The sequence below is a fragment of the Rattus rattus genome, chromosome 2 (genome assembly GCF_011064425.1).
Source record: "Rattus rattus isolate New Zealand chromosome 2, Rrattus_CSIRO_v1, whole genome shotgun sequence".
Classification (NCBI taxonomy): domain Eukaryota; kingdom Metazoa; phylum Chordata; class Mammalia; order Rodentia; family Muridae; genus Rattus; species Rattus rattus.
This window is the reverse complement of record NC_046155.1, coordinates 207,333,629-207,354,836: the sequence shown is the minus strand read 5'-3', so window position 1 is coordinate 207,354,836 and position 21,208 is coordinate 207,333,629. Positions and strand designations below refer to the sequence as shown.

General features: G+C 36.5%; 1 protein-coding gene across 1 annotated transcript in view; it reads right to left on the bottom strand.

Annotated features, from left to right (window-relative positions):
• Trdn (triadin) overlaps positions 1 to 21,208 on the bottom strand; it is a 308,938-nt gene that overhangs the window by 213,066 nt on the left and 74,664 nt on the right. The window contains exons 3-4 of the mRNA XM_032894871.1: positions 19,089 to 19,250; positions 16,163 to 16,195 (exon numbers count right to left, since the gene is read on the bottom strand). Of these exons, the coding sequence (XP_032750762.1) occupies positions 16,163 to 16,195; positions 19,089 to 19,250 (195 nt within the window). The remainder of the gene's footprint in view (positions 1 to 16,162; positions 16,196 to 19,088; positions 19,251 to 21,208) is intronic.

The window sequence follows — 21,208 nt, the reverse complement described above, 5'->3', positions numbered from 1 at the left end:
CTTGGAGAATGGTGGAAATTTTAATTTAAAAGACTGAAGATATTAAATTTTGAAGTCTAATGCCCTATGGTTTTTAACTTTCTTCTTCAAAGAGGAAAAGCCCGCTCTGTTATTAATACTTTCCTTAAGTTATTTAACAATTTCTGCAGACATGCAAATGCCTGTGACATGATATTGATGCATGTTTACTCGAAACTGTGTCAAAGATCACGACACTCTTCCTGGAACAGTTTGTAAGAAGTAAATAAGGAACAAAAAGGAAAGTTAAGGAAGTCATTAATACTCTCTGAGCATAAGGGCTTCATAATTAGATACACGTCAAAATGCTTCTGGCAAAATATTGAATCATAATTCCCCTTTGTAACTAAAAACTCCTAGTACTTTCGGTTTAGGAGGTTACTAAGGTCAAGGTATTTTAACCCAGGCATATGACTGTCCAATTTTGAGAATTCATAGCACAAAATAAGAAGAAATGCAAAAAGAATGACAATTATCTCAATGGATTGAGAAGCACTGAAAGATGATTTTTTGTTCTCCTAGGTCCTTGATTAGTAACAAGTAGGCCTCCCTGCTTATTTCCCTGTGTCAGAAATTCTGTCAGAGAACAGTGGGTGAAGTCCACAGAGAGAGCGTGCTGCTTTTCTGATTCTTTTACTTCTGCTAATTGATCTCAAACCTTTTCTGTATTTCAAGGTGAAGTACAAGAGACGATGACAAAGGAAGGGCAGAGCCATTATTTACATCACATTCTTGTGCATACTTTCACTCTAAATAAATCAGAAAAAAAAACATAACGACCTTTGCTTATTAATGATTTTAATTAAAGAACTCTAATTATTTAAACTCTGATGTTGGTGTTGTGTTATTTAATGAAATTGACAAAATGTACTCAATCAGATTTTTTTCAGAACTTTTCTAATGAATAATGTCAAACAGTATGAGAGATTTTTAAACTGACAGAAAATAGATAAGCAGACACAATAATTTATTAGAGTGCTGAGAATAAATACAAATTAGTCTTTATGAGTGCAATAATCTAAAAATAATAATCTTCATATGAAAGATGTAATAATTCTTCAGAGCTCTAATGCAATTTGAAAAGGTATTTTGATAAGAAAATGCAGACACAGAAGTCTATTAAGAGAATCTCCATAATGTATTTTAATGACTGGCATTCATTAAATACAGCTAATTGTTGAAGATAATTAACACTGGAGTCAATATGCCCAATTAAAACCTGATTCCGATCACTGCTATGTGAATTTTATTTTCTCATCCATGAAATAAGCAGATAAGAACAAATTTCCTTTACAGGCTTCCTTGAGCATTAAAGTGAGTCAAAATACAAAGGACATCACCAGATATCAAATGATCATCATGGGACTGCACTGATTTTATTGTCTTTGTTTCTTACTAATTAGTATACTTGATGATGGCTGTAGTGAAAATTGTGGAATCTTGGTTTCTTTTTAAAAAAGAACACAGAAATAAGGCTGGAGAGATGGCTCAGCAGTTAAGAGCATTGACCACTCTTCCCAAGGTCCTGAGTTAAATTTGCAGCAACCACATAGTGGGTCACAACCATCTGTAATGAGATCCAATGCCCTCTTCTGGTGTGTCTCAAGACAGCGACAGTGTAGTCATCACCACCACAATAATGAAGAAATTAATCTATAAAAAACACATATTTTAAGACTATGTTTTCATTTTAAGCCCATTTGTGGGGATGTGGCACAGCAGCTCACTGTGACTTGCCCCATGCTCTAGCAGGGGCCTGGGTTTCCAGCTGCCAGTAGTTTCTGCAGTTATGTGACCTTTGGAATTCTGGGAACTTTTCAGAAGGCATTTGAATGCAAGGGCACTGAAAGGCAGAATCAGGGGGTTTTTGGTTGTTGACGGAGGTTGGATGTGGTTTGTTAGTAGTCATGCTACAAGAAGAAACCAAAAGAACAAAATTAGAGTTCTCAAGGATCTCTTTCTCTCTCTCCTCTCTCTCTCTCTCTCTCTCTCTCTCTCTCTCTCTCTCCCCTCTGTCATATCCTCCTATCCTTTTTTCTCTCCAACTAGTGATAGGAAGTGAAACTCCAGGAAAGTGGGGATAAAGAGAAAGAACTCATAAACTAGCAAAAACTAGCTACAGATGCTTTTGTTCCACAATAAAATTTCAATAGTTCACAGAATGTGTAACAGACAAAATAATAGCTTGAGAAACATATATACTATGTAAAAATTGCTTTGAGAAGGCAAACTTGCTTTTCAAAATATGTTTTAGGAATAGCGATATACCTCTGTGATGTAGTGCTTGGGTTGCACCACAACAATATATATGTATACATACATATACATATACATATATATGTATATATTCTGTAACATATTCTGTAATAAATTCTATAAGAATTTTTTCTTATAGATATGCATTCTCAGCATTAGTAATATACATATTATATATTATATTACAATATTGTGAAGCTAGGAAAGTTTATAGAGCTATAAATATATATTTATTATATACAAGATCCTGAAACAGCCATTAAATTGTACTATTTATGGACATAAAGTAAAGTAAAGTAACAGTAAATTTAAACACTTTTCCAAAAGTATTTCCTACAATATAGAGTTTCAACATTTTCATTTGCAATGAATACATATATGTTAATAAAATTAAGGACATACATTTTTCATAATATCATAGTGACGGTAAATTATTACATATACAATAAATATTAAATATTGAAACAGCATGTCCACTCAACAGAAAAATAAAAAAAGCCTAAAACTAGAGACAAGGTTTTTTTAAAGATTTATTTATTTTATGTATGAATGCTCTACGAACACTTGCATTCCAGAAAAGGGCACCAGATCCTATTACAGATGGTTGTGAGCAGCCATGTGTTTGCTGGGATTTGAACTCAGGACCTCTGGAAGAGCAGTCAGTGCTCTTAACCACTGAGCCATCTCTCTAGCCCTGGAGACAAGGTTTTAAGTTAGGTTTGTGTACTCACCAAGTTTAAAGGAAGGGGCACTAAATTTCAAACACCACCAAATCTGTCTTCCTTTTGTGCTCTGGATTTTGTACTAGTACATTAACGTGTCTTAGAGCTGATTAAAGCACCTCTCTGATCTAATAATATTTGTGCATGTTTTTATATGAACAAACTGTAAAACCATGCGTTTGGTAAATGTATTTATATTGTTCACCTAAGAAACAACATAAAGAAATTTATATTGTTCATCTAAGCATAGATTTTAGAGAACCCATGGCAGGTTTAATATATACTTTTCAGTTTCCTGTGTAACTTTTAAGTCTCACAATATATGCAGTATGTCCCACTGAAATATCATATTAGCCAGAAGGTAGAATCTTTCAAAATCTATACATTTGACTTGACAGTCTAGTTTGATATGATCCTGAATGCTGTTGTTTGTCTTGTTGATTCAGAACGAATTGATCTCAACGTAATGCCAACAACAATCTTCATGCCAGGAGAGTTCTTTTAAGGTTTCCTAATCTTGAGATCCTATAACTTGGGAACTGAAGCCACAGGCACCAGAAATAATAAGGTTGACAGAATTAAAAATAAATAGGACTAAATTAGTGAAAACAGATTTTACAAAATAATACTTTTTAATTAAATCAAATTAAGTTAATCATTATGTGTAGTCAGTTCTCTAAGTTTATAATGTTTCGCACATTTTTGCTTATAATAAGTTATTTTTAAAGTTTATTTGGGTCCTGTGTTTTAATCTTCTCTGAGTCTTATGTGGCCAGATTAAAATGTGTAATCTTTATTTAAGATATTGAGACTGTTAACAAATTTAAAATGCTATCAATTTGAGATTTCTTAAATCTGTTACTATGGCAACTACTTGAATCAAGATGACAAAAAATGTATTAAATTATTTTGAAGATTTAAAATTTCATTGAATGTTTTTATATTGTTTTACATTTTTACTTCAATAATCAGATAACATAAAAATACTTTCTTAAACTCTTTCCTTTTACTACTAAAATATTTATTATAGGAACACATAATGATATAAGCGAGTTTTTTTCAATTTTATTAGGCAAGTAAGGATTAATTTTGATAAATGACTAAGCAAATCTAGTATTCTGTTTACTGCCTACTAAACAATTCTAAGAGAAACTACTCTCCTGAAATCTCAACAATTATAACAAATATAGCAAAGTATATATATAATATTTTGTAATATTTTTTCAGCCATATCAAGAATTATATTTCAGGAAAGTATAACTCCTACCAATAATGAAAAGCATGAAAAGGTCTTCTTTTTTCAGCCTTAAGTCACCATTTATAATTAAGTGGGTAGATATTATAAATAGTGGTGGACAGATATTCCAGAGAATTCTTCAGGGATGTTTAAACTTATGAATGTAAAACAATTTGAGTTTTATTTTGTTATATTTTATTATTTTGGAGGTTAAGCTAAACTTTTTCTGGAAACGTAATTGTCCTACCATTGCATACTAGTGGTTTTTAGAAGTTAACTAGATTAAAATTTTATCAACCTAATCTCTTTTTTTCCTCTCTTTCTCATAAAATCTATAATCTTGAGTTAATGCGTGCTTTTTTTCACTTTGGGGCTTTATTTTCTCTACCTATAAAATGAAGCACCATTCCCCATATGCAGCCAACCTGACAGAAGGAGGTGACTACAAAGAATACGTTTTATTAGATAAACACTGGTGGGATTGAGAGACATGGATGAGGTTCTGACTGGGTCAGTATATGTGCCTCATAAAATTGATACCCTGTACTAGATCAATGTGGCTGTTTATCAGAGTCATCGAGGGAGATTTTTAAATACTTTCTGAGCTACAGCCCAATTAAATCGATTCGTTTCCCACGGTGAGAAAATATGGAGGATCTACAATTTAAATAAGCTCTCAGGTGACTTCAGAACCACTGTTGGGAATAGAATTGCTGTCCAGATCAATGTCTCTCAAATCTTGATGTACATATGAACTGTTTGAGGAATCTTCTTAAAATTCAGATTCTCATTCAGTCATCCTAGATGGATGCAAATTTCTAAATGGCTTCCTGGTGATGTTTAAGTTGTTGGCCATGGGCCAAACTTTGCAATGTGAGAGTTTGTTCTGGATGAAACTATTGATCAATCCATTGATGTATGACATTATGTTTTAATCAGAGTCAGAAAGCATTTTAGCTGCAAAAGGACTGGAAATGAATAGTAGTAAATATAACACCTGTGTTTCACAGGTCTAAGAACCAACAGTCACTGGGTCTCCGTTCCTTAGCTGGACCATGTAAAGCACACAGATACTCTAATAGAAACACTGCCTACTTCTGTTCACTGGGGTTTATCTCAATGTTTACACTTTTGAATTGCTCAGTCGAAGAGAATTCACTGTCACTAGTGAGCTGAACCCAAGTGACATCAATTCTAATTAAGTTTCTGTGCTATCATTCATTCATTTTGTCTATTTTATTTTTCCTCAATAAGTTTATATGCAGTTCTTACAATACAGAAACAAAATACTTATCCTCAATGTTTCCATAATTGGCTTAAAAATACACAAAATTCCCTGTCTATGGAATGACTCTGTTAAATGGCAGTGGTTCTTACCCTAGGGAGGACTCAGAAACATACTGAAAGATTAAAACAAACAAAACAAAAAACGAAAAAACAAAAACAAAACCACAAAAACAACAACAAAAAAAGGCTTTTACTGAAATAAAGCGAAGTACATAGTTATTTATATCACCTTAAGAAAGCATATTTATCGAGATATATAATTCATATGTTATTCAATATGTGCATTAAAAGAAAATGTCTAGTGGTTCTGAGTTGTTTCCTCCAACTTCAAACATAGTCAATTTTAGGGTATTTTGGTGACCCATGAAAATAATAGCATTGCCAGTGGGTTTTAGTGCCCTGTCTCCACCTATACTCTCCCCCACTCCCTAAGGAATCTATTTAAGACATTGTTTGGGACACTGATTTCCTAAGTCCGGTGTAGGAGGTAGTCTGAGATAATGAGCAAGCATGCGTGGATACCTGTGGCTTTCCTGTGAGAAACAATTATGACCACAGCATTCCTATCTCACTAGAGGTGGCTGAGCTGATGCTGTCCATCTGTCCTATGCTTCCAAGGTGATCCCAGATGTTCACAGAATGTGTTTTGCTGTTTTGTTTTGTTTTTGGCAACTGATCAGATCCAACAAGAGTGTTGTGTCCACATCAATGATATAGTTCAAGGATGTTTCTTAGAAGAAGCATTTGAGGAAAATACAAAAAGATTTTCCTCTTGAGTCATTGGCTAAAATGGTCTGGGCCACAACCTTCTGAGGACCATAATTGCAGGAGAGGAAAAAGCCTTCCTGACTATTAATTAAACTAAACATAAAGACAATATTCTTTAGCAATGCAGTTTTGTTTCGTATAAAACATGTCCCACTCCATTCTAGAAACTGCTGGGACTTCACAAATTGCAGACTCCATCTCTTTATCTAGTGAAGACCTTTCCATTCACGTTTGTTTGAATTGGAGTTAGATTTGTTTCCCACAGAATAATTAACACCTTCCTTAATTCTACCATGCACATCTGCATCACAGTACATCTGCAAGTACCTGGAAAAGTAACTCTGGAATTCATCACTGTTTCTCTTCCTTCAAATTTCTTAGCCTCTTTCCCTCTTCCATTTACAACCTGCCAACAGTTTTCTTCCCTTTTCTCTACTGCAGTTATAGATATCATCCATGTTGAGAAAAGAAGGAAGCAAGCCCTGCGGAATGTTCTAGACACAGTCTGAGGGACAACATGTAGCAAGTATATAGCTGATCTTTGATACTTAGAAGTATTCATTTCACAATATTGCTAGGACATAACTAGTAACAAGATTTCCATTTTAACAAAGTAGTCACTTTTCTATTATACTTTTTTTCCTAGTGCCCTAGATTTTTTTGACACTTAATATTTAATCTAGTGCAAACTCACAATCTACTTATAAGATGGACTCAATAGAAGTGACAGTTTAATTTATATGTCTATCTTATTACCAACATTGAGATACAGTCTTCTAAATAGTGGAATCATAACGTCTTCGTGTTGGTATTTTCTGGATCCTCCTCATGTACCCTGACCTCAAATCACTATTGTGGGTATCATTTTTTTAAAGAGAGTAAATGAATTAAGTTTTAACCTTGTGGATAACTCTCTTCAATCTAGGGGCTATGGGACAGTTTGCACCTCTTGAGAAAATGTAGCTTACTCCTCTAAACACAAGGGTCTTCTTATGATGCCTCACTGTGGATACAATGTGGATACAATCAGCCACCTCTCACTACCACCATGATGCTTTCCCTGCTGATTGACTGCACTACTTTAAGTTGACTCTTATCAGGCATTTGTGACAACACTAAGGAAAGTGAACAATACAGGAGACAGGGAAATTATATATAACTTTGAGGGTTGCTGGTGCTCTTCTGAATGTGAGCAATGAGTGTGTGATCCGTAAGATTACAGTGCTCCTAAAAGCGAAGACCAGTTTCCCTTTACAGGATGTAAATGTGCTTAGCTCTGAAAGTATACAATTATCCTTTCTCAACTTTAAAGCTAGATGTCAAGAGAGGCATTCTAAAACATAACTTCTTGTCAAAAGACTATCATTATTTTCTAAAATTACATACTTGCAAAGACATGCATGGTATAGCGATCACTCTTATATACAGACTTATTATAGACAAAGGCATAAGTAAGAATGAACTGGAAAAGGGAGATAAGGGGTGGGTGGATAGGTGGGGGAACTCCTTATAGAAGCAGGGAGAGGGGTGGGATAGGGGGTTTATGGACCGGAAACCGGGAAAGAGGTTAACATTTGAAATGTAAATAAAAAAAATCCAATTAAAAAAAAAAGATTGTGTTTGGAAGTGTTAGTACAAAATTTAAAACTAGGCATGCTAAAAAGTTATACTTTTCTGACTATTTACCTAGTCAGTAAAACCTTAAACATTAGTTCAGAAATATGAAAAATTCTATTTGCTATAACACAATAATTCACTTTTGAAAATAATGGAGAGTTACTAAGCTACCAATTCCTTATGATGACTGGATTCCTCTTTTTCCTCCTCTTTCTCCTCTTCTTCTTCCTCCTCCTTCTCTTCCTCTTCATTCTCTCGCCCAAAACTCCCCATATCTGTATCATATCACATGGTTTTACCGTGGACTTAGAGACATTTTAAAAAACTAAAGTAATAAAATATTTGCAAAAAAAATAGTCCAATAAGATAAATCCTTGACTGCACCACCGTGAATCATGTAGCTCTGTAAATTCTTTATCTCAATTATAATTTATTTTGCCGGTTCATTCAGCTATCTCTTCAACATGGCCTTTTGGGGTATTGTAAAAATAAGGGTTAGTTTCATGTCACTGGTTAGTAAGATGTACTGAGCTCTATTGGACAAGGTATTTGTAAGGCATACTTGTCTGTTTGTAAAATCACATAAGAATTTCATTGTAGTCATGGAAATATTTAATAAATTTTCTACACTAACTTTTGAAGATATTGTGAAGAAGCAGACAAATGGTCTAGTAACCTAGCATATTGTGTGAAACATGGACAGCACCTGAAAAAGCAATACTGAAACTTAAATTTGATGACTAGCTTAATCACAGGGTATCAGTGCTCTTTGATAGTGACTATGAATAGGGGAAAGTATAGTATGGTATAGTATGTGGGGCCCTCTCAGGACTCTAGGGTCACCCAGAAAGCTAAACACCTGTATGCCTCTGTAGTCATCTTCTCTTTTTGTTTTCCTTTAAAATTGTGGAATTCTTTTTAAAACAGCTACAAAAAACAATGGCTTCATAAAATTCATAGGCAAATGGATGGAACTAGAAAATATCATCCTGAGTGAGGTAACCCAATCACAGAAAAACACACTTGGTATGCTCTCATTGATAAGTGGATATTAGCCCAAAAGCTCGAATTACCCAAGATGCAATCCACAGATCACATGAAACTCAAAAAGAAAGATGACCAAAATGTAGATGCTCTCACTTCTTAAGAGGGGGAACAAAAATACCCATAGGAGGGGATATGGAGGCAAAGTTTAGAGCAGAGACTTAAGGAACGGCCATTCAGAGCCTGCCCAACATGTGCCCCCCCCAACATATATATAGATAAGATTGATGAAGCTAAAAACTGCATGCTGAAAGGGACCAGATATAGCTCTCTCCTGAGAGACACATCAAGATCATGTCAAATACACAGGCGAATGCTAGCAGTGAAGCACTGAACTGAGAACAGGACCCCCTTGGGGGGAATTAGAGAAAAAAATGAAAGAGCTGAAAGGGCTTGCAACCCCATAAGAACAACAATGCCAAACAACCAGAGCTTCCAGGGACTAAACCATTACCAAAAGACTATACATGGACTGACCCAGGGCTCCAACTGCATATGTAGCAGAGAATAGCCTTGTTGGGGCACCAGTGGAATGGGAAGCCCTTGGTCCTGCCAAGGTTGGACCCCAGTGCAGGGAAATGTCAGGAGGGGGTCAATAAGGGTGGTGGATGGGGGAAACACCTGTATGGGGAATGGGGAGGGGAGGGGGCTTATGAACAAGTAATCAGAAAAGGGAATAACATTTGAAATGTAAATAAAGAAATATATATAAATAAAAAAACAAAAACAAAAAAACAACTGCATTCCTTCCCACACTTAGAAGACAGTTAAAAGTTACAAGTATTATAATTTAATAATTATTGTAAATGAACATTTGGAAACTTTTCTCACTTTTGTGTTTTTACTTTATTCTCAAAGAATTGTATTCAATGGCATTAGAAATTTATTTTTAGAAAATTTAAAGATTACATCCTAAAGTTTACAAGAAATAATACGTAACCAATTAGGCAATTTCTTTCCTATAGGATATCCAGTATGCTAGCCTCCACATATAAATATATCTCAAATATTTATGGTTTTATATTGAAAATGAAATATCGAATACTGTCTCCTTTTGAGGCTAATGGAACTGTAGAAATAGATCATAAGAAACTACAGATATGAATCAGCAGGGAGTAAGCATTAACTGCTTTTACACAGTTTACTAGTTCCCTTCCCAGAAACCGTGCAAGCTGCTCACAACCAAGTGTGACTCCACCTCTAAAGATCTGATACCCTCTTCTGGTCTCTGGGGGCACAATCCTCCCTCCCCTCCCCCTCCCCTTCCCCCTCCCTCCCCCTCCCCTTCCCTCTCCCTCCCCTCTTCCTTTCCCCTCCCCTCCCCCTCCCCCCCCTTCCTTTCCCTTTCCCTCCCTCTCCCTCTCTCTCCCTCCCTCTCTCTCTCTCTCTCTCCCTCTCCCTCTCTCCCTCTCTCCCTCTCTCTCTCCCTCTCCCTCTTGTTCTCTCACACACACACACACACACACACACACACACACACACACACACACACATTTTTTAAAAGTAAAATTTAAAAGTAACACCTTTAAAGATAGCTCATGATTTTATGGACTAAATATGATTTATGGTTTGTAGCTAAAATGGAATATGTCTACACATTTACAAGCATAAATATCCATAGACATGTATGCATTTAGCAAATTATTTCTATTTTATTATATTATTTTATTTGATCGATTTCCTAGCAATGTCAAGATAGCAATAATTTTATTTATTTAATTTTGTTTTTGAGACAGTGTCTCCCTGTCTCAAAAACAGAGTACATTAATACTTCAAATGCTCCCAACACCAGAATGCAGGATTATAGTTGTATGCTAATTTCCCTGGCTAAGAAATTAATCATATTTAAGTTAAGTAATTGCTTAATGGTTCTTTCTGTTTTAATGAAATAAAACCAGAAATTCAGATGCTTTTCAATGGATTTGCGATTTTGCCTCCAGAATAATTTATTTTGTGACTATTTGGAAAACAAGATAACTTCATCAGTCTCTCCATTTATCTATCAAATACGGTTAATGCTTTCCCACAACTGAACCTTCTGTAATAGGCCCAGTAATGGAAATAAATGTATTGTGAATTTTCCATACTATTGCATGTTCTCTTGTGTTATTGAATAGGCTTTCTTTAATTATATTTATTTTTATTTAAGAGTTGATGATCAGTTATTAGAAATATTGTCCATATTAAGTTAATGGGTGAAGACTTTTTTTTACCACTAACACTATTGCTGAAATTAATTTTATGTTTTGTGAAAATGCACATATATAATTTTATTTTGTCTTTAATTGTAAATGTTTTAATTTAAAATTTTAGAGAAATGAGAAATATTATTGTGATTTATATAGGTTACACCGATACACAAATATTACAGTCGTATGGATCAACTATGGTAATTTTATGTTAAAATACATTATAAAAATGAGACAAACCAACTCAACATTCAATTGTTTATCTTTTTCTGACACTGGTTTCATTTGGCTTAGATAAATACTTTGAGTTATTTTTTGAAGATAAATGTATGATATTGAAAGTTAGCAACTGAGTATGGTGGTGTATATTTTACTCTCATCATCGGAAATATATAAAAAGATATCTCTTTATCTTGTAAAATTGATATGTTGCTAATAAAAACATTATTATATTTTCAGATGGTGTGGAGCTTTGTGAGGGAGGCTTTCCCTGGGAGATCTCTGGTTCGGCTAGGTCCGCGGGTTCAGGCAAAGGGGAGTTCAGGAACTCAGACAGGGATGGGGACTGCTTTTGCCTCTGCTGTGCTGTTCCTTTCCTCGGCCGCTGTGGTGGCTCAGGCCAGGCTGAGCCAGCAGGAGATTGACCAGCCAGCCAGGGCTGCAGGGGAGCTTCCCGCAGCAGAGCAGCAATGTTACTGCTCTTTTGATAGAAACTCTCAGACAATGGAGTGATTTCCATACACAGTTAATCCTTCTGAACAGGAAACAGGATTTTTTTTTTAGCTTATTCACGGATAATTTCATACATGTATGCATTTTGATTTTTCTTCTTTTTATTATTGGATTTTTTTTTAAAACATTTCAAATGTTATTCCCTTTCCCGGTTTCCTGTACATAAGCCCCCTATCCCATCTCCCTCCCCTTCTTCTATACTGGTGTTCCCCCTCCCTAACCACCCCCCTTTCCTGCCTCCCTGCCCTGATTTCCCCTACACTGGGGGGGTCCAGCCTTGGCACGACCAAGGGCTTCTCCTCCCATTGGTGCCCAAGAAGGCCATCATGACAGGATGATTAAATACAGTTTTTCAATGAGTCAGGTGTCTGACAGCAGGTACTTCGTATTGCTTTGGTCTGAGAGCTTGGGAAGACCTCACCTACATATTTAGGGGTGTGATCCTTCTACATGAATGATCTGTCTTGAGCCTCTGTAACCTGGGGTCAACTCACCTGTGGAGGAGGGGCTTGGAGCATTTCCCTTTGTGACTGATTTGTCTCTAACCTCTACAGGGGGTTGTGGGGGGCTGCAGGTACATGAGGGTCCTGATCTCCTGGGACACTGGGAATGCTTCTGCTGTCCCTTTTAAAAGTGTGTGTGTGCATGGCACTGATTCCTTTCCCAACTCTCTGGGAAGGCAAAGTGTGACCATATCCACAGTTCAGAAGGCTGCTCAAGAGAACAACAGTTCTAGAGAATCAAGGGTCAGAAAATTTAGCTATATGTACTATTTGGCTTTCATAGGTTTACTTTTTAGAGAACTACATAATAAAAAAAGAAGGAAAGAAAGAAAAAGAAACACTATAATGAGAAAAGTTCTTAGTTAAAAGCGGCAAGGAATACACAGGTTGGATGTGTTTTTATTAACAGCCAATTAAAATAGATAAAAGGACATATATAATACAGTGGATTGCTTAAGACCTAGGCAGAGGTGTAGACAGGGATGGCGGGCACATAAAGAAGCTTGACAATAAGATTGTATGAAAATGTACCTTACATTAGAAGAGAACTGAGCTTTTCCTGTATCTCACAGTCTAGTTCACAGTATGCTTTAAAATCACGAAAGTCTGTTGTGTACTCAGCACGTTCATTTAATCTGCCTTCAATGGGCACCAAATCCTGACACTATTACTGAAGCTATGCTGTGCTTGCAGACGGGAGTCTAGCAAAGCTGTCTTCTGAGAGGTTCTACCAGCAACTGACTGACACATATGCAGATACTTACAGCCAACCATTGAACTGAGGTCAGGGTCTTCTATGGAAGAATTAGGGGAAGGATTGAATGAGCTGAATGGGATGGCAACCCCATAGGAAGACCAGCAGTGTTAATAAACTCAGATGCCTGGGAACTCCCAGAGACTAAGCCAGCAACTAAAGAGCATATACGGCCAGGTCTGAGGGCCCTGACACATGTGTAGCAGAGGACTGCCTTGTTTGGCCTCAGTGGGAGCGGATGTACCTAATCCTGTAGAGACTAGTTGCTCCCAGGAAAGGGAGGAGGTGCAGAGAGAGCACTCTTTCAGAGGCCAAGGGGAGGGGTGAGGGGGTGAAGAATTCTGGGAGGGGCTGTTTGGGGGAGGCAACATTTGGAATGCAAATAAATAAAATGATTAATTTAAAAAGAGAACAATATAACCACCAAGAGAATAATTTCTCCTGATTTAGTAACTTGGACACTAATATGGAATGTTTTGTAAAAGAGCTAAATACTTTAAAATTGGGAAGTTGAATTAAATATGTATCAAGCATACAAAGACATTAGGTACAACGTGAAATGCCCTAAGCTGTATTTACATGTACAAAACAGGCCACAGAATAGCATCCAAAAAATTTCATCCATATTAATAGACTATTTAATAATCAATCCTACAACCTTGAGATTGGCTGACTGGGCTATTATACCATGTCAAATTAGAATTGCAAGATTTACCCATAAATAATAAGGTGATAGAATTTTTCTTTAGTTTGGTAAAAACAGAAACATAAGGGCAAATAGAAATACAATTTTAAGTGTCTTAAATAAGATGCTTTAGGAAGATGTGGGGAAGTCAAACGAAATACACTGCGGTCTGGCTGGGTTAAGTGGAGTAGAGGCTGAACAGTGAATATCTATGAGTTGGAAGTAATGTTAATTGAGAGCCATTTACATGGGTAACATTCAGTTGGCTCCCAGTCAGGAGATTATCGGTCTAGGTTACCAAAACAACTTCTGAATCTAAAGTCAATGATCTTCCACATTTTGAATATGAATTTTTCAAAATGTTAGTAAATGCGGTATACAATCCCCTTAGATTGTCTTGACTAAAGGCTTCACCTGTGTTTGGAAATGTAACCTAAACAATTACTGGGCAGATATTTTTTGTTGATTTGTGGAATCAGTGTGGCAATGGGAGGAAAGATATTTGACTTTGTGGTTCTTTGATACAAACTGGTAATTTCACAAAAGTTTGTTTTAAAACAATCACAAGATGAAAGTCAAATTAGAAAGAAGAAACATTTTACTAAAACTGAATATTATCATACATGGGAGAATGTGACCTTATGATGTATTTTGTTATTCAAATTGTAAGGATAACTTTTCCAATTGATTTTCCTCTCTCCACTTACAATTAAAATAGGCAGGTATATGACCTGTAATTTTCTTATCATTAATAGCTTGTTAGCATGAAGTTTGACTACTCGATAGTTATTAAATATCAGTCTTGTAAAGACCACACTTCTGCCCTTAGGAAATATACATCTTAATCAGTTTCCAAGCTGAACTAAATTCTGATTGAAATTTTTCAATACTCATCCTCCCTTTGACATCAGAATAACTTCCTTTCTCCTCATAACACTTCATAAACACGTTTGCTTCAGAATGGCTATGCTACACTAGAACCTCACACGCTCAATTCTTTTTTGTTTTGGTGGAAATCAAAACAAATTTTTTCTGCGCTAGTAGGGTAATGGCTACCTCCTCAGCCTGCTTAGCCACAACTAAGCCTGGGCAGGTAGTATCAATTATATCCAATCCCATTGTTGAATCCATCCATCCTGGGATGTAACTTCCCCTGATTAGATAACCAAAGAGTATTCTAATCAGCATGAGCAACTTAACCACCAAAGTACAATCAAGCACTAACTAGTTTTCACTCACACCAAGTGTACTCAGGTTCGCAGTTTTGACTTTCCTCAACACTACCAGAGATATTTGATATCCTTGGTTGTAAAAAAAATCTTTGATCCTTTGAGGCACTTGGTCCAAAGATGTGTGAATTTCTTTACAAAGCATACTGATCCCAAACTAAGATTAGTCACCAAAATCCTTAGCTTTCACTACAAAACAGCATTCTGCATCATATCCACACACCCCAGGCAACATCAATTTTGGGGAATGACCAATACTTAGTTGTTGTGGTTTGCCTTGGAGTTCTCTCTATTTTGATGCTAATTCTGCTCCCCCAAGGATGGCTGCCTAGTCACTACTCAGGACTCAGGTGACCTTATCAGAAACTCCCACTGAATTTGTAAAATAAAGGCAAGAGCACGAGATTTGGGCAGGGGGAGAGGAGTTGGGAGAGAGAAAGGAGGGGAAGCGAGGAGTGAGGAGTCCTCGGAGAAGGAGAAGCTGGAGACTTGGCAAATAAAAGGTGCAAGTGATGAGGGATTTGGGAGCGAGGAATAGGACAGTGTAGGGTGGATCTGCCCAATCTAGACGCTAGATTGTTTTCATATTAATTGAGTTGCGTTTTCTTTGTACGGGCCGATTCGGGTTGGAAAGGTTACTGCAACACTTAGTGATATGACTTTGTCCACAAGATCATGTGTTCCACATGACGATGGCTATTATGTTTCATTGTCATCACCAGAGATGCAAAATATTGACAGTAAAATCAGAAATACAAAGAGACTTGATGCTTAACCTCAGTAAATCCGATATAATAAAAGTAAATATAGCGGACACCATCAACCTCTGGAGTATTTTCACAGCCATAGAATTCGCTGTCATTGAAAAAATCCCAACTCACATTGGTTTGTTTATAGACACAGGTACACAAATGGACTGCCAAAGCCCTTAACTAATAATGAAACTGAAAGTCATTTGGATCAGGTCAGTAGCTCTTTCTGAATTCAAGCTTTACACACTCTGATTAAACAAATGTCTTTTTTTAGAAACATGTTAAGTGACAGTAAGAATGAGAGACCTGTTTTGCTCAAAATCAGTATTATAGAAAAAGAGAAAACAGTGAAAAATAAATCAAACTAACCTTTTCTTTTTAAGGGAGGTTCTTCTATTTCTCCTAAACCAAGGGGAAAAAAGATAAATTAGCATAACTTCTAGTGGGGATTTGCTACTTACTTATGTTGTACACATTTGTTTTCCAATCAACGGCTTTCTATAATTATGATTCTTGCTTCACTTTGCTACAGGAACTCCACAGCACATGTCCTGTTTACACATATTCACTTTAGACGGTTTCATTTTATGAAGTCAATAAAATTGTCATAGTGCTCCAAGTTACTGCATTATAGCTCATATGTCATATTAATTTCAATTTTCTCTGTTTATTGTGTCTTCTTACAGGGCCAAAAGAGAAATAAATTCCAACATAGTCATAAAAGGGATCTTAATAGTCAGAATTTTCCTGTTATGTAAGACTAAATGGATAATCTTGGATGACTAACAGTAACCATTAAGGTTTTTTTTAATGGTATATAACAGATTTGATCACCATGCTTTCTGCTTTGTTAACCCTCTAAATGCCAATTTATATACAGTTTGTTTTTCCAATTACTTTTTAAAATTAAATATGAGCTGCTTACATGTACAATACTTAAAATGTATCTTTCTATTCTATGTCTCCATCACATTCCATCAATATATGCTTTAACTGGGCTTTTTTTTATTATTATTAACTTGAGTATTTCTTATATACATTTTAGTGTTATTCCTTTCCGGTTTCCGGGCAAACATCCCCCCCCCTCCCTTCCTTATGGGTGTTCCCCTCCCAACCCCCCCCCCATTGCTGCCCTCTCCCCAACAGTCTAGTTCACTAGGGGTTCAGTCTTAGCAGGACCCAGGGCTTCCCCTTCCACTGGTGCTCTTACTAGGATATTCATTGCAACCTACGAGGTCAGAGTCCAGGGTCAGTCCATGTATAGTCTTTGGGTAGTGGCTTAGTCCCTGGAAGCTCTGGTTGGTTGGCATTGCTGTACATATGATGTCTCGAGCTCCTTCAAGCTCTTCCAGTTCTTTCTCTGATTCCTTCAACAGGAGTCCTGTTCTCAGTTCAGTGGTTTCCTGCTGGCATACGCCTCTGTATTTGCTGTATTCTGGCTGTGTCTCTCAGGAGCGATCTGCATTCACATTTTGATCATCCGTCTTGAGTTTCATTTGTTCTAGGCATCTAGGGTAATTCAAGCATTTGGGCTAATAGCCACTTATCAATGAGTACATACCATGTATGTCTTTCTGTGATTGGGTTAGCTCACTCAGGATGACAGTTTCCAGTTCCAACCATTTGCCTACGAATTTCACAAAGTCATTGTTTTTTGATAGCTGAGTAATATTCCATTGTGTAGATGTACCACATTTTCTGTATCCATTCCTCTGTTGAAGGGCATCTGGGTTCTTTCCAGCTTCTGGCTATTATAAATAAGGCTGCGATGAACATAGTGGAGCACGTGTCTTTTTATATGTTGGGGCATCTTTTGGGTATATGCCCAGGAGAGGTATAGCTGGATCCTCAGGCAGTTCAATGTCCAATTTTCTGAGGAACCTCCAGACAGATTTCCAGAATGGTTGTAGCAGTCTGCAACCCCACCAACAATGGAGGAGTGTTCCCCTTTCTCCACATCCTCGCCAGCATTTGCTGTCACCTGAGTTTTTGATCTTAGCCATTCTCACTGGTGTGAGGTGAAATCTCAGGGTTGTTTTGATTTGCATTTCCCTTATGACTAACGATGTTGAACATTTCTTTAGGTGTTTCTCAGCCATTCGGCATTCCTCAGCTGTGAATTCTCTGTTTAGCTCTGAACCCCATTTTTTAATAGAGTTATTTGCCTCCCTGCTGTCTAACTTCTTGAGTTCTTTGTATATTTTGGATATAAGCCCTCTATCTGTTGTAGGATTGGTAAAGATCTTTTCCCAATCTGTTGGTTGCCGTTTTGTCCTAACCACAGTGTCCTTTGCCTTACAGAAGCTTTGCAGTTTTATGAGATCCCATTTGTCGATTCTTGATCTTAGAGCATAAGCCATGGGTGTTTTGTTCAGGAAATTTTTTCCAGTGCCCATGTGTTCCAAATGCTTCCCTAGTTTTTCTTCTATTAGTTTGAGTGTATCTGGTTTGATGTGGAGGTCCTTGATCCACTTGGACTTAAGCTTTGTACAGGGTGATAAGCATGGATCAATCTGCATTCTTCTACATGTTGACCTCCAGTTGAACCAGCACCATTTGCTGAAAATGCTATCTTTTTTCCATTGGATGGTTTTGGCTCCTTTGTCAAAAATCAAGTGCCCATAGGTGTGTGGGTTCATTTCTGGGTCATCAATTCTGTTCCATTGGTCTATCTGTCTGTCTCTGTACCAATACCATGCAGTTTTTATCACTATTGCTCTGTAATACTGCTTGAGTTCTGGGATAGTGATTCCCCCTGAAGTCCTTTTATTGTTGAGGATAGTTTTAGCTATCCTGGTTAACTGGGCTTTTTTAAGATTACTTATCACCATTCTATTATTAATGTCGTTTTCAAGTACACATGTACAAACTCGTAATTGTTGGTTTTAATGTTTTAGTTTCAAACTTCAAAGAGATGAATTTGAGAAATAGCTATTCTGTCTCAAATAACCATGTAAGTGGGTAATCTATTGTGGTTCTATAGTTATTTATATTAAGACTTTCTTCTATAAAGCCACTGTAAAAACTTCACTTAATTTTGATAGCTCTTCCATAACGGCAGACAAACTATAGGACTAAAGCCAAACAGAGAGCAATTCACTCTATTTGGGAACTTATTGGAGTGAATTTTTGTATTCATAAGTATCTTCATTTTAATTTAGTCTGTCCAATCGCTCATTAGGGCCGAACCCCTCAGCAAGTCAGTGTCAAGAGTGTTTAATACCCAGTCATAGCTGTTAGATACAACTGTATATAAACTCTATATAGGAGAGATACAACTTTGCATTTTTGGTACCTTTGTCAATGTCCTCATCTGCATCCTCATCATCTTCATCACCATCAGATGAGATGATATCAGATAGCAAAGAGAAGAAGCCATAGATCCAGTCCGTTGTTTCCTCCACAGCATCGTTCACTAGTTTTAGAGGATCAGAGCCAATCTTGGCGATGGAGCTTGCTAAACAACATGGAAACAAAGGAAAAGCTTAAGCAATCATTACCAGAGAACCTAAGGAAATTTGTTTCTTAGACTATAAATGTCTCTAGGCTACTCTTTTGTACAAATATATAAAATATATCCTGCTCTAATGTATAAAGTAATATATAAATACATTACATATATTCGTGTATATTATGAAATTATCATATTAGTATACAAATACATAAACACATTATATATTACTCTTTATTATATAAATACAATGAATTAGCATGCATTATATTAGCATATATATTACACACATACATAAACATATATGTGTGTATATATACATATATACATATATATATATATACATACATATATATATGGAGAGAGAGAGATAACAAAGACAAGTAATTTAAACATTTGGTACTATGTATTACAGAGTAACCAAAAAGAAAAGACTATAAACTAAATGCATATGTGGAACATCAAAACTTTGGAGTAAATCAAATAACATTTTTAAAGTCACTGAGTTCTAGTTGAGGAAGATTGAAATAATTATTGGACTACATTGTGGAGAAGATAACAATGCACATCTTCAAATAAGGACACAAATTTGCCCAGAATCATTATGTAGGAATTAAGAGTGATCATCTTGATATTTTGATATGTATTTTATATATTATATATTCATTAAAATATGTAAAACAATGGAAAAAACTTGGGAGTTATTGAGGTGGTAAATTTGTTCAATTTGAACAAGTTCACCAACTTTAACCATTTGGAAATTTTATCTTAAAATATTCAAAAAGTAAACTCTTTTCATTAAAACTCCTAGGAACTTCAATAATAGTATTAGATAAACCTGAAGCTTATACATCATACTTTTATTATGTGTTAGAAGACTTTGTATCTTTAAATGAGAGCTTAAACAAGAAAAAAATATAAACATATTGGGGATTTATAAAACGTTCTGATTATATGAAAGTGAAAAGTAGGCTTAATATCTGCTTGAGAGATGATGTCAAAACAGGAAAAATTTCACCTCATCTTCTGATGGGTGCCCTCTGAGGGTCCCAAAAGCAGCTGAAAGAGTCTGAGGCAGATACACCCAATCAATGGATAGAAGCTGGAGACGCCTGTGGTTGAATTAAGGAAAAGCTGGCAATTAGTTCCAGGGTGGGGGTGGGGGGACAAAATATCAAAAAAGATCAAAAACTCGATAACTGGGCAAAGCTGGAAGAAGCTGAGGAGGAGGGCGATCCCATAGGAAGACCAGCAGTCTCAACTCACCTGGACCCCCCGAGGTCTCTCAGACCCTGAGTCAGAAACCATACAGCATGCACCAGCTGATATGAGGCCTCCCACACATACACAGCAGAGGACTGTCTGATTTGACTCCAGTAAGAGAAGATACACCTAACCCTGGAGAGACCTGAGGCCCCAGAGAGTGGGAGGTCTGGTGGATGGAGCTGGGAGGTAGGGACATTCTCTTGGAGATGGGGGGGTAGGAGGTATGGGATGAAGAACTGTAAGGGGGCAGACTGAGACAGGGACAACAACTGGGCTGTAAAAAAATAAAGGAAAAAAATACTGGGAAAAAAGTTTTAGAGCCATTGTTTTCTTAATTTTAAAAACTAGTTTTGCTTTTTAAACAATCTTTTGCCTTTGATATATTTAAGAGTTCAGAATGAAATCAGTGCACTGTGCCATCTAACGGTTAAGTGTTTCGAACTCGGGCTTTCACTATGAAGCAGATAGGACGTCACTGGAAGATTTGAGTAGATTTAGTGCTGAAGATTAAAATGATCTCAGGCCACAGACAGGCAGATTAGTGAAGAGCCAAGAAAAATAATTTAGAAGGAGGACAATCATGGGACTGCCCAGGCTGGGAGAACTGCATGTCATTTGCTATCAGACTCCTCATGTATTTCAGAGGTACAGCTCACAGTGTATGTTAATGCTTTTACTCCTGTCCTATCCTGTGAGGG